Source organism: Seriola dumerili, unplaced genomic scaffold (genome assembly GCF_002260705.1).
Source record: "Seriola dumerili isolate Sdu_G_001 unplaced genomic scaffold, Sdu_1.0 BDQW01000193.1, whole genome shotgun sequence".
Classification (NCBI taxonomy): Eukaryota; Metazoa; Chordata; class Actinopteri; order Carangiformes; family Carangidae; genus Seriola; species Seriola dumerili.
Window position 1 is genome coordinate 1,781,807 of NW_019174448.1, and position 13,357 is coordinate 1,795,163.

Genomic DNA, 13,357 nt, shown 5'->3' on the forward strand with positions numbered 1-13,357 from the left:
TAAAGTGCTTCAGTTCAGTTCCACTCTTAGTTAAAGATAAAATACCTCTATATGTTGGGCAGAAGAATAAAAACAAGAACAACGCAAACAACAAAGAAAACAAAAAACTATGATCTTTCTGCTAACTGAATGTGGGTAAAAGTCCGTCGTGATTCGGAGGTTGCCAGCTTAGAAAAGCCTGGAGAAATATCCACTGACAGATCTGAGGTTTTGATCACAGCTTCTTCTTACAAGATGCAAGATGCAGCTACATTTTTGTGTGCAGCCTCTAAAGATCGTTGTACGTGGACTCCCACCCATCTGTGAGGTCAAACACACTCACATCCAGATAAAATGACTGACTCTGGTCTCTGACTCCTCGTACCAAGTCTGCTCTTGATAAAAGCTCTTAGCCTGCGGCTGGTGGAGCCGTCAACATCTTACCTGCTGTTCACACTCTGCAGAAACAACTTTCTTTGAGACACTTGAGCAATGATTATGTTGGTTTTTTTTATGACTTACAACTTACTCACTACTTCGCGGTACGTTTTAACCAAGAAACCATGCCAACCTTGCATGGTTGTTTGTGGTGTGAATTCAGTTTCTGTCATTTAATACAAAATTCATAAACATATACAGACGTATAATGAGAAGATATAATCTAAAATATATGTTCTGAAATTAAACTGCAAGAACTATTTATTCAACTACAGTTCAGCTGAACATGTAAAAATGTGAAGATTGCCTCAGGTAGGAAGAAAAATTCAGCATATCCGGAGTTTAAGAAAATAAATGAATGATAAATATATATTTACTTGGACTGAAATCGAGCAGTTCTTTCTGTGAAGTTCTTCTAGAAATCAGCAAACACTTATAAACTCTCTTTAGCCCATAATTAGAACTGAGTTATATGCATATTTTTTTTACTTATTAGGAAATTATCAGAAAATAATCAGAAAATTACGTTTTTATTTCCTAGTCATACAGTACTGGGAAAATTGTCTCACTCTTTATTTTCATAATAAATATTTTATGTTTACTTTATGTGAGATTAAACCTTCTTAATTTTATTTTTTTTTAAATGTTATATTTTACATTTCATTTGTAAACTGCATTTTGATTTATAATGGCGATGCCAAAGCTTTCAGATATTTCAGATATACAGGAATAGAACAACAACAACTTTTAATTTGATTTGATGGTGAAGCCACAAAAATGCCACCTTGGGTTTGAACATTTCAGCCCCCATAAGAATGAACGAATGAACGAATGAACGAATGAACGAATGGACGAAACATAGCTTGAAAGAAATGATCAAACAAGCAGATACAGACTCTAAATGGGACGGGACGATGTTACAGTGTGAAGCAAATGGGTGTTTAACTTTGACGCTACTTAAAAGGGAAACTTCAGGGTTCAAGAGGTTAAATAAATTTCAATAATAAAAAGGAGGAAACACATTAAGATTTTTAAGCTTTAAACCCACAGAGGCAGAGATAAAAAAAGGTGGTGCAGCTCAGTATCAGGAGGGAAGTTTCATAATGAATTTCTGCAGATTAAATCCTGTTCGAGTTAAAAAGCTGCCATCAGCTTTTCTACTTTAATTCAACGTGTGTGTGAGAGAAGTGAGCAGCGACTTACTCTGCAGCTCAGGTGGAAAATGAAAAACTCGCCATACAAATAAGCCATTATTATAACAAATAGAGGCTGAGATCTTTTCAGTTTGTATATTATATGAGCTATGTCATGTATGTTATTCATGCATTTCAGTGAACCTTGGCGATATCCTTCAGGAGATACATGCGGTGCAATGTGTCATGGTGGCAAATCCGCTATACATGCCAATGCATTCAGCTCCACTATCACAATATGTGAAGCTACTGCTGCTGTAAAGTGAAGGGAAACAGTGAAAAGAAGAAACCCGTGTGGTGACTTACGTTGGTGACGGCGTCGATGTTGGCTCCGGCCAGGCAGAGGTGACGAACCACCTCGAGGCTCCCGTTGTTAGCAGCCAGGTGGAGGGGAGTTCTGCCATACTGGATAAAAAGACAAGAAGAAGAAAGAGATTTCAGTCAGTGACAGGTGATGAAAAGCATCCACAAAGTACTGGATGTGGTAAGTGAGTCAGGAGAAGCTGGATTATTGAAGGCTGGATACTATTAAACAAAAGTGGATGCAAAGGCTCAAGTACTTTCTGCCTCTGCGTGCCTGCGAAGGTCTGCATGAAGGACCCTCACAGATACAGATACATGGATATAAAGTATGATTTGGGCTGATCTCCAGCCCTGAACATGAACAATGGGTGTGCACACACTTCTGTTTATACCACGCTGTGTCAGCATACATGGATGTGTTCACACGTTTGTCAGCGTATACTAAACATATATCCTCACAGAAATAGGAAGATGAAAAAACTCTCACAGCTGTGCAGATGTGGAAATTATAACTTGTGCTTAAAGCTACAGTCATTTCTCCTGAGCCAAACTGCCCTGCACCTGCCCTTTAAAATTTTGATTTCAAGGGGCTGATGCAGGCAGTAAATAAATATTGGGAGCAATTGTAAACTGTCAACAGTGTTTGAGAGCGATGCTACAGTTTATAGTCTGGTAGCGTGATATAGTACTCAATTTCCAAATAAAAAAAACAATGCATCAGTGTTCAAATTGGCTGACTGTGCACATCGGCTCATTCAAAGATGAACAAAGGTGAACGGCTGCAGATTGCAGGCATCAGTAGAAGTGAAATAGGAGACAGGGTGAATATTTGCATAATATGGAATATGGATAAGCAGCAAAAAAAAATGGCTGAATGGTCAATCATAGTGGTTAGAAATATCAGAAATATCCTGACCACCTCCATCAAGCAGCTAACCATATTAAAAAACACCATGACCAAGAGTATGGCTTTAAGACACCAACGACTGTTCTTTCAGTCCCGTGAAACACATGATGTCTCGACTCAGCACCCACATGGTCGTGCCTCAGTTGATTGCCTGGCTACTGTTAGCATAGCGTAGCCGTTGGCATTGATGGACAAGGGGTCTACTCGCGGGTCTTGCCGTCATTGCCCTGCCTGTTTGACTGGTAGAAGGGTGCTCTGTGGTGAGGCCAAGAAGAATAAAACTGGTTATGAAAGCATGAAAACAAGTGCAGTTACTATAATTATAGTAGCGTGTTGTTATTCCTTTAACAGCTTTTTTTCCCCTCTTCTTCTTAGACACACTGGAACACACCAAAAAACATCCATAAGATAAAAGAAAAGCTTTGGGAAATATCAATAACCACGACAGAATGAGCGTCCTTGAAAGCAGCATTTCAATCAATTCCTGTTTGTCACAACTTGAAGAAACAAGGAAGCATTCATCCTGTTTGAATCTGTTGTAAACAAAACAGGAAACATTTTCAAATCCAAACCACCCCGCCCCAGAGCCTACAGCCGACAGCGAAGACAAATCCAGGCACAGACTCAGCAATGTGTGATATGCTGCTTCAGATAAGCTTTTAAAAAAAAACAAAAAAAAAAAAAAACAAGCAGAAATGGAAAATAATGAATAAATCACAGCATCTCTGGCAGTGCTGTCTGCCTCTGATGCACATCACTTCCCTGAACTACGACGGGAAAAAAATGTTTCCGTATGCAAAAAAAAAAAAATGGACGGTGTCAAAATAGAATGTGAAATCATAAACGGGAGAAACATGTGGGAAGTCGCACCCTGCAAACCTTCAGCCAATATATAAACCAGGTGTGTGAGATCTCCATTAAAGGACACATTTCCATTGCCAGCAGATATCAGAATAAAGACCATTTCCTGGACATAGTGAATTAAAACTGATGTTAAAAGTCAGCTGAAATGAGCTCTCAATTTAAACTACTACCACAATAGGTACATCTATATTAAATATTTTTAGGAGCGATATACTGAATGCCAGATTCAGATTCATGAGCCAAGTCTAGATTAGATTGGATCACACAGTCAAAATCCTCACGCTGCCTGTATTTACACTTACAGAAATCCTTTAAATCCCTGTAATAGGTTTTGCTCTCCGTTTATTTATCGTCTCTGTTTGGCCCGTGATTTGCCCTAGTTTAGCTTGGATGAAACAGCTACACTACATGGTCAAAAGTATATGGACACTTGAGCCATATTTAGCTGTTATGCCAACTTTTTTTTTTTCTACAGCACGGGCAGCTGCAACAGGCTTCACTCTTTTTGAGAAGGCCTTTCACGAGATGTTGGAGCCCGTTTGCAGGAATTCGCTCCCATTCAGACACAAGAGCAAAGGTGTTGGATTGGGTTGAGGGCAGGACTCTGTGCAGACCAGTGAAGTTCTTCTGCACCAAACTGGGAAAGACGTGACTTTGTGTGCAGAGACATGATGAAATAAGAAAAGTTAGAGGCAAAACTATGGTCTGAAATATCACCGTATGTAACTGTTAAAAGTCCATCAAGGTGGTGTGATGGGTTTACATAATGCTGCCATCTGAAAAACAATAGCTGTGTTTGGATTATGTAAGATGAGTGTCAAAACTGCTCATAGTGCAACCAGGAACATTTTAATACAAGGACACGTTATTCAAATGTTACTGGCGTCATGACAGTTCTCAGAAATTAACATCTGAATATCGTAAATGCAAATAACCCACACAAATACATACGCTTGAAGAGAGAGAGAATATTCTGCATGTGACTCAGAAAATCAATCCTTTGGGTTCTTAATGCCACTTTGGTACCATTTCAGTACAGTATTTGCTAATTTGCCAACACAAAAAAAAAAAGTTCAGTTCAGTTCAGTGGACTCAGGATGACCCGAGGATCCCCCTGGAGGAGCTGGAAAAACAGTAATACGATAATGGTAGAGTAACAGGGTTGGTGGTTTATCTCATGATTTCTCCTGTCAACGTGTGGAAGTGTCCCTGAGAAAGACTCTCAACTGAACATTGGCTAAGACTCAGCACCATCTGGCACGGTGCTGTACTGGCCAATGATGCGAGGGCACGTTCCCTGAAAGATTTCTTTGTAATCTGAACTCTGTGTTTCTACCGTTTACCTCATGATTGTCATAACAAATTGGTGCTGCGATCAATTTCAACAGTTAAAATCCTAAAATAAAATCCTGTCTGTGAGTAAAACAAACTGTTGCGCTGTGTTCTGGTGTCTGATAAGCCTTTAATTAAACCCGATTGACTTCTTCGATTGTATTTCATTGTCTTACCAGTCCCTTAAAAAACAAAAACACAGCTCCTTGTGCTGTTTCAAAAATACCAGTCAAGTATCTCTGAAGTTGTATCGCTGCTGTTACGCTGAAAGGGAATGGGTGTGGTGGGAAGTGGTTGTCCTCACCTTGTTGGGGAGGTCGAGGCTGGCCTTTGCGCTGCAGATCGCCATGACGATGGGCAGGTTTCCGTCCTTACACGCGATGTGCAGCGGCGTGTTGCCATGGCGATCCTGCTGGTCCAGGTGGCAGTGGTGTCTGAGGAGGCAGCGGACCACTTCAACCTGACACCTCCGTACGGCCAGGTGCAAGGCTGTGTGGCCGTCCTGGAGACGCACACGCACGCACGCACGCACGCACACACACACAGACAGACACACACACAGACAGACACACACACAGACAGACACACACACAGACAGACACAGACGCAGCACAACTGATGAATATCCAGCCTTAACACTGCAGATTCAACACGCTGTTTTATCAGACTGCGACCCACAGGGGTGAATGATGTGCTTCGGTTACTTTTTAAACGTATTGTCTTTTTTATTGGTTCTGTTCAAGGAGCATCACTTGTGCGTCTTATCAGAGAATCCATTTGTTCTAATTAGGTTTCTGTCTTTTAACTTTAATCTGGGCTGGTTCCCTGAGGCCATAATGTCAGTGCAATTACCGCAGTCTTTCCCTGGTTCGTTCTGATCTGTCAGACGTGTTATTCTCAACTGTTTTTGGTTGTGTGATGGTGACCACCCTCTGAGGATTAATAAAGTCATCTATCTTTTTATCTTAGAGGTGCATTGGGAACAACCACATGGGAGGCAACCCTGACCCAGAAGTGCTGAGAATCCCCAGAAGCATCTGGTAAAATGACAGATGGACTTCTGAATATGCGCTTAGATTTAGTCAACTCATCTTTCTGTCTCACGCAGCATCAATAAACCCTGCGTTGTCATTGAACACTGTATGTTGTACTGAAAATGTTCAGAGTCAAACTTGACGCTACTCAGAGGCTACAGCTCAAAAGTGGCTCACTTTCTGGGAATAATTTGGGATTTAGTTGACATTCAGATTGAGAAGAGTCAGAGGTAAGAAAAGTTAGATGTGTGTTTGTTATGTTGAGGGTTAGTGTTAGTGTTAGTGAGTGTTTCTGAGCTTTAGCGGTCGGGGCTTATCACCTTGTCAGTCGCTTCCATATCGGCCTTGTGTTCCACCAGGCACTCCACGATGTCCACAAAGCCCCGAGCAGATGCTGTCAGCAGCGGACTCTCGCCCTCGCGGTTCTTCGCGTCCACATGGCAGCCTGTCTGGCAGAGTGCCCGGGCTACTGCCGAGTATCCATGCCAGGCAGCGCAATGCAGCGGGGTCTCCTGCTCCTGGATGTGGAAACATAGAACGTAAAAGAATAAAACCTGCGCACTTCGGTTGAAGCAAAGGTCTCACTGATAACAGCTCGGTAATTTTTTCTGCACGTGCTTACCCTGTCAGACAGGTCTGGGTTGGCCCGGATGCTGCACAGGTAGCTCACCACGTCCACGTTGCCATAGCGAGCCGCCACATGAAGAGCTGTCTCTCCAGACTGCAGGAAAAGTGCAACAGAAGGAAAAGCAGAACATCATGATGCTAACTGCTCAGCATTTCAAAAGAAAGTAGTTTATTTACTGCAGTTTAAATTAAACCACAACATGCTGTTCTGCAAATAAATGAGTACATATGAAGGAAAAGATTATAGTACTAGATTATAGCCATTTCCTCTGAGTTAACAACTTTCCATAAGCTTCCACTTAAACAAGACTGTTATATTTTACAGTCCTGCGCATTGCAGACATTGGGCTCATTAGAAATCGAACCATCAGCTCTAACATTATGGCTGCCAGTCAGAGCAGAAGCTGCTTACGTGAAACGACACCCAAGACGCGGTGTTCGCTTGTAAGTGGGAAAGTTTAGCGCTTAAAATAACATCTAATGGATTTATGTTGGGGGGGGCTTTAGAGATCTATTCAATTAGAGGGATTATATAAAAACACAGGAGAGAGGAAGGATTCACCTCGGTAAAAAAAAAAAAAGAAAAGTGTTATGGCTTATTTAGATACACACAGACGCCTCAGCTTGTGATTCAGTGTTATAGTGTAATAAAATAAGATTAAACTTAAATGATCCTTGGACAGGAACTAGATAATAATCAGCGAAGTGCCTAGAGTGCAGATCAGCTCTGGTCTGGTGGAGGAGGCCTCTGCTCTGCCTCCGACAGGAGAGGACACCACCAGCGGGCAAAGTGATTGAAGAGAGTGGGAAATGCTTTTGGGATTTCGTCTGCCCAAGCAAGCTCAGTGATGGAGGCCAGCATCAAACCAGCATCAAAAGCAAGCACACAAAACACACACACACACACACACACACACACACACACACACACACAAACCATCTTTCTCAGCAAGACCTGTTTCTATAGCAACAGCAAATAAGCTGATAAAATGCCAGAGTAACTGGTTTTCTCCCCAGGTGCTTACTGTGGTGAGTGTGTGTGTGTGTGTGTGTGTGTGTGTGTGTGTGTGTGTGTGTGTGTGTGTGTTTCTGGGCATTTTGGAGAATCAGGGTAATGCTTCTCAAGAGGTTTAATGAGGTAGGAGAGTGTGAGTAAATGCTGATAGATAACAGTGTGTTGACTATTATTAAGTGTGTTTCTGTACACGTGTGTGTGTGTGTGTGTGTGTGTGTGTGAATATGTTTCATTGTGAGACAGGCAGAGAGAGAGAGAGAGAGAAAAAGAAGCTCTTGATTCACCTTATCTTGGACATCCAGAGGGCATTTCTTTTCATGGAGGAATCTCAGGGTCTCGACATGGCCATGTCTCGCTGCGTAGTAGATGGCATTGGCTCCACTCTGAAGGATCCAGAGAGGAGAAAATTCCAGGATTTATCCCTGACCTTTAGAATAAAATCCAGCTCTCTGGGATTGTGTCTGCAGCCAGATGATATGAACACATCCCTCTAAAAGACTGCATAGCACATTCTCTGTCACACAAGTTGGGACTAGTGTGAGGACGTGCCAACATCCTGCGTTTAGAGCTGCATGTCAGATCATGGTGACCGTTTAAAACTGATCCTGCTAGAAATCTGGTGACAGTGTGTCAGTAGTTTGCACACAGCACACTCTTGCTTGTTATGATAATTAATTGGTAATGATTTATACCAAACAATACAAGGAACAAGAGGCAAACGATGTAAGAACAGAGGGAAAAGCAGACAGGAGTATCTCAGCCTGTCTGAACGGGATTCTCCTACAGGCTCCAGCCACACTTTCAGAAGTGAGCTAAGATTAAGTACATTTTTACATGAAAACCTTGTTTAGTGCAGCGGCACAGTTTATTAGAGATGCAACAATCCAACATTTTCCCACCAAATGCCAATTCCAGTGCCTTAATTCTGCTGATACCAAGCATTGATTCAATACCATTGCTCTTCGTCCCACATTTAAAATCTGTAGACCCCAGTGTCATTTACAGGATATTCATTTGCCATGTTCGGTAAAATGAGGCCAGTGATGCTGCGGTACTAAAAAGTGATTGGCGTCCCACAATGACTGAATGAATGTGAGTGAGCGAGAGGATTGGTCACGTCGTCTGTGCTCATACCCCCACGACAGGGCAGACCACTTCATCTCTACAATGAATTCCAGCTATGCAGTGAAGTATTTCATAAAACTTGAGGACTAAGCTGAATTTATTCAGATGCAGAGTCTATTTTTAAAAAGTTCTCATGTCAATACTGAAAACACAAAAGACGCCCAACATGCCCCTCAGGGCCTAGTGATATAGTGACATCAACTTTATAGTATCATTAAAAGTCTTCTGATAGCCATGTATATCACCATGTTAGAAATGTATGTAAAATTATATAAATATGGTGTTCGGTGCAATGAGCTGGAGCTGAAAAGATAAGTTGATGAATCAGTTGGTCTATCTACTAATGTGTTTTGTTTCTCAGACGACAGTAAACTGAATATCTTTTGATTCCTATTGTTGGACAATTGCAGACATCACCTGAGGCTGTGGGGACTTCTTCACCATTTTCAGACATTTTACAGCCTAAATAATTTGTTGATTATTTGAAAGATTTGAAAAAATTAATGTTTGGACTGATGGGACAGATGATGATGTTTTGCGACCATTTAGTTTTTCTTTTAGGGTTCCAGGTATTAAGTGTTAGGATTTAGGTATTTTGTGGCTGTAATTGTATTTGTACAAAGCTTGTGAATAGGGGCCATTTTTCCCCATTTGTCCCATTTGTCCCATTTTCACTCGTTGCTATTACAATTTTTTATCCTTTTACTTGTATTTTATTCAGATGTGTGTGAAATGAATGAATAAAGATGATTTTGTAAAGTGATAACGCAACAGATCATAATCAAAATACACAAAAGACACATAAAAGTGACAATAATGCTGAGCTAAATCTAATCCATGGAAATATTTTGTTTTGTCGTTTACAGACCCTGAAGCTGTCCTGTGTGTACAGATGGATGAATTCATGACATTTCTGAATATGACTAACGTATGCTTTTCTCTATGAGTACTCGGCGCAGTGCAGTGCAATGAGTTCATGGGTGATTTTGTCTATACTATATTTATAGCCTCTGTCATAATCCAAATGACGGTCCGTCAGCATTACTGCAGCTCTGATGCCTTTAATGCCTGTCTGTTAAACTCAGCAGCTGGCTGTCATGACCCACTGATTACAGCTAACACATGAGTCTTTACCTTGTCGTGGGCTTTGATCTCTGCACCTTTCCTCATCAGCACCTCGATGATCTGAATGTTGCCACAGCCGGCTGCGATCAGGAGGGGCGGAGTCCCGTGCTGCAATACACACACATATTATCATTTCAGTTTTCAGTGACCACGGTCATGTGATTTTATGTGTTTTATATACGTGCAAAAACTGGCGCCGTGAGCCTCAATCTGACGGCAAAAAAAAAGAGGTGGTGGGCTGAATTTGGGTGGACATGTCTCAGATCTCAGAGACAGTATCAACTTGTCATGTGTCTAAGAGAGTCTGCATGATGGTGGAAATATTGGCTGAGGTGCGAGAAAAGAAGATGGAAGAAAATGCCAGGATGACCTTTTCTGTATCAGTTCCTCTTCTTAAACATTGAGCAAAGTTAGAAATGGGGCAATTACCAGCCCCGACTCTTTTGCCTTTTTAAATTCTCTCCCTCTCTCATGCTGTCAAGCTCTCTGTCACTTACTGTAGTGATATTCTCCTCCTCCCCTCCAGATTTCTATACTCTCTCCATTCTCCCTCTCTCCGTCTCATTCCTTTGTTTTCTTCTACACTTCACTGAGTTTAATAACATCACGTCCCTCCATCGTCTACCAGCTGTCAACAAACAGTGTCTCTTCAGCATTGGAACAGCGAGCAGAATGAAGATGAGGCGGTTGTATATGTACCTGACCATCAGGCTGAAACAGTTTGGCTCTTTTCTCCCCTAAAATATATGTAACTGTAGTGTTTGTTTAAACTCGACTACACACCTGTAGTTGTCTTCTCTCTCTGTTTTTCCATTTTGTACAGATACGGATACATTTTTACACTGAAGGTTATAATGTTCAGTTTTTTGTTACTTGTGTGGCTGTTGAACGGTTTTGCATTAAACAGAGAGGTTGAGAGAAATGGACAAAATAATAGAAGCAGTTGTCAGTATTGCGCAATACAGTCTGACAGCACCATAAAAATAAAGATCTACCTAATTAACGGACAACCGAGTGTGTGTTTCACATTTTCTTCCCTTTAAGAAGCCTGTATGGTCTGTGTTAGTCCGCATCCTTGAACATCATCCACCTCTGTCGTCCACACCAGACACAAAACCTAACTATTTTTCCTGACTGGGTTTTTCACTGTTTTGTGGAAGAACCTAGTATCTGCTGCACTGGTTGTAATTTTACATGAAACTGGAACAAAAACACACACATCGAAAAAAAAATCATCCACATCTACATCTCTGTGTCGCTGTTCATCCACACAAACACTGGTAAGACAAAGACAACAGCTGTTTGTGTTATATAAACTGGAACACTGACTTATCCAAATCACAAGCAGCACAAAATTCAATTTGTGATCTTGTGATCAGAAACTTCTGCTCAGTCCCTAAAACAGGCAGAAGGCAGAGAAGAACATGTGAGCGCCATGACAAATGGTTTACGACACCCTTGACCAATGAGCTGCCCGAGCGGTGACACTGAACCAGTGTGAATGTGGGAGAGTGGACTGCACTGCAAAGTATTAACAAGGAAGTTGATTTTCTGAAAGTTGGAGGTTTAGGAAACACTTCACACTAATACACAAGAATACAACATTATAAAAAAAATAGAGAGTTAAAAGAATATAACACTATTGGGTGGTATAAAATATGTCTGTGTGAGTCACCTTGTTGGGCTGGTTGATGTCGTAACTGTTCAAGGAGCCGAGCAGATGCTGCAGGCCGGGCACGTTGTCGTCGTTTATGGCATGGATGATGGCCTTCATCACGAAGGAGTCTTCCTCATCCTAAACATGTGGGAACGACAGTTACTCTTCCAGTGTTCAAAGGATGATCTAATCCTGTGAACATTAATCCTGTGAATTCTTTCTGTCACATGGTCACCCTAAGTCTCTCTTTCATCTTTTTCTCAGGCACGAAAACACAGAAACAAACAAAAAAACAGCAGAAATTTTTCCTTTTGCATCCACAGTCTAGTTTCAAAACATATTAAAAGTGTTTTTTTTTTCCTGTGACATGTGACCCAATAACCTTCAGCCAGAGTCGACTGTACAGCACAGAAATTGGCTGTGATGCTCTGCTGCACAAAGAGACGAGGAGGATGAAGGCAGGGAGGTGAGGAGGAGAGGAGGGGGGGGGTGAGAGGAGGGGAGAGGAGGCGAGGCTGATGTGGCATTTGCTCGACCAAGCGTGATACTCCGGCTACATTCCTCAACATAACCTCCCTGCTGGGGGAGCCGTGACTAAACCACCGCCGAGAGCCACACACACACACACACACACACACACACACACACACAACACAAATATGTCCGAGCAGCAAAGTGACTCGCTGTCAGCACAGCTGTGTGGGATTTTTTTTTACCCCCTGAAAATACTAATTCATGATGGAGACGGTACTGGAGAGGTATTACCCATTTATCTTATTTTCTCTTTGGTGTGTATGATTTTTTTGACAGCCAGATGGTAACTAACAACTTCTCCAACCAACAGAAGAAAACTTCCACTAAAGTGTCGCTGAATGACTGATGTGATGACTGTTTCTCTTATGTAACACCTCTGCTCATGGATAACAGTTTCCACATTAAAAAAAACAGAAGGAGAGAGTTTGGTATCTGGAAAATAAAGCCGCGGTCTTATGACTAAAAGATCAGCAGTTACAATCTTCAGACAGATTGGGAAAACTTGCAGCGAGAATGAGTAATGTTCTTCTGTCAGAAAGTTGATCTTGAAGTATTTTGTACAGGTGGTTAAACCTTATATCCTCGCCACCTTGGCACCTAAAATGCTCCTTTTAACCCACAGTCATCCATTTCTCTGTGAGTTTCTCTTTGAATTGCAATGATTTGACAGAATGAGTAACAGAAAAACATTTGCCAGCAAGCATGATAACTGATTAATTGTTAAAGTCATTTGTGAAGCACAAATGCTAAACATTCATTGGGTTCAGCTTCTTCAATGTGAGAATTTGCGGTGTGACTGTGAATAGAGAAATTAAGCAAAACAAAGACGTCAGCTTTGGTTTTGGGGAATATTTCATTATAGAACTGCAAAGTGAGATGAGTTATTTTGACTGGCTAACATATTGTATGGAGAGATGTTTATTTCCGGTGACATTAATGGTGAACAGAAACTAAAGATTACACTTTGTAGAAATGAGATAAAACATTTATCAATTGAAATAATTTAACTTTTAACTTTCTGGGTCAGGATGTTGATGAATTTAGCAGCTAAGGTGTGATTCAGATTCACACTTCTTCTCAATAATGAATGGATCTGCTATGAGAAAACTGACCATAACATAAACCTATAAAAAAAACAACAGATTAAGCAGTAATGAAATGAAAATAATCCCTCATGTGTGCTCCCCAACCCTCTGACACAGACCCTCTAAGACAGAACACAAA

At 41.3% G+C, this 13,357-nt stretch overlaps 1 protein-coding gene across 1 annotated transcript in view; it reads right to left on the reverse strand.

Moving 5' to 3' along the window:
• The window catches only part of dapk1 (death associated protein kinase 1), an 80,115-nt gene that overhangs the window by 16,886 nt on the left and 49,872 nt on the right, over nt 1–13,357 (reverse strand). The window contains exons 12-18 of the mRNA XM_022753751.1: nt 11,618–11,737; nt 9,952–10,050; nt 7,977–8,075; nt 6,673–6,771; nt 6,371–6,568; nt 5,321–5,518; nt 1,917–2,015 (exon numbers count right to left, since the gene is read on the reverse strand). Coding sequence (XP_022609472.1) covers nt 1,917–2,015; nt 5,321–5,518; nt 6,371–6,568; nt 6,673–6,771; nt 7,977–8,075; nt 9,952–10,050; nt 11,618–11,737 — 912 coding nt within the window. The remainder of the gene's footprint in view (nt 1–1,916; nt 2,016–5,320; nt 5,519–6,370; nt 6,569–6,672; nt 6,772–7,976; nt 8,076–9,951; nt 10,051–11,617; nt 11,738–13,357) is intronic.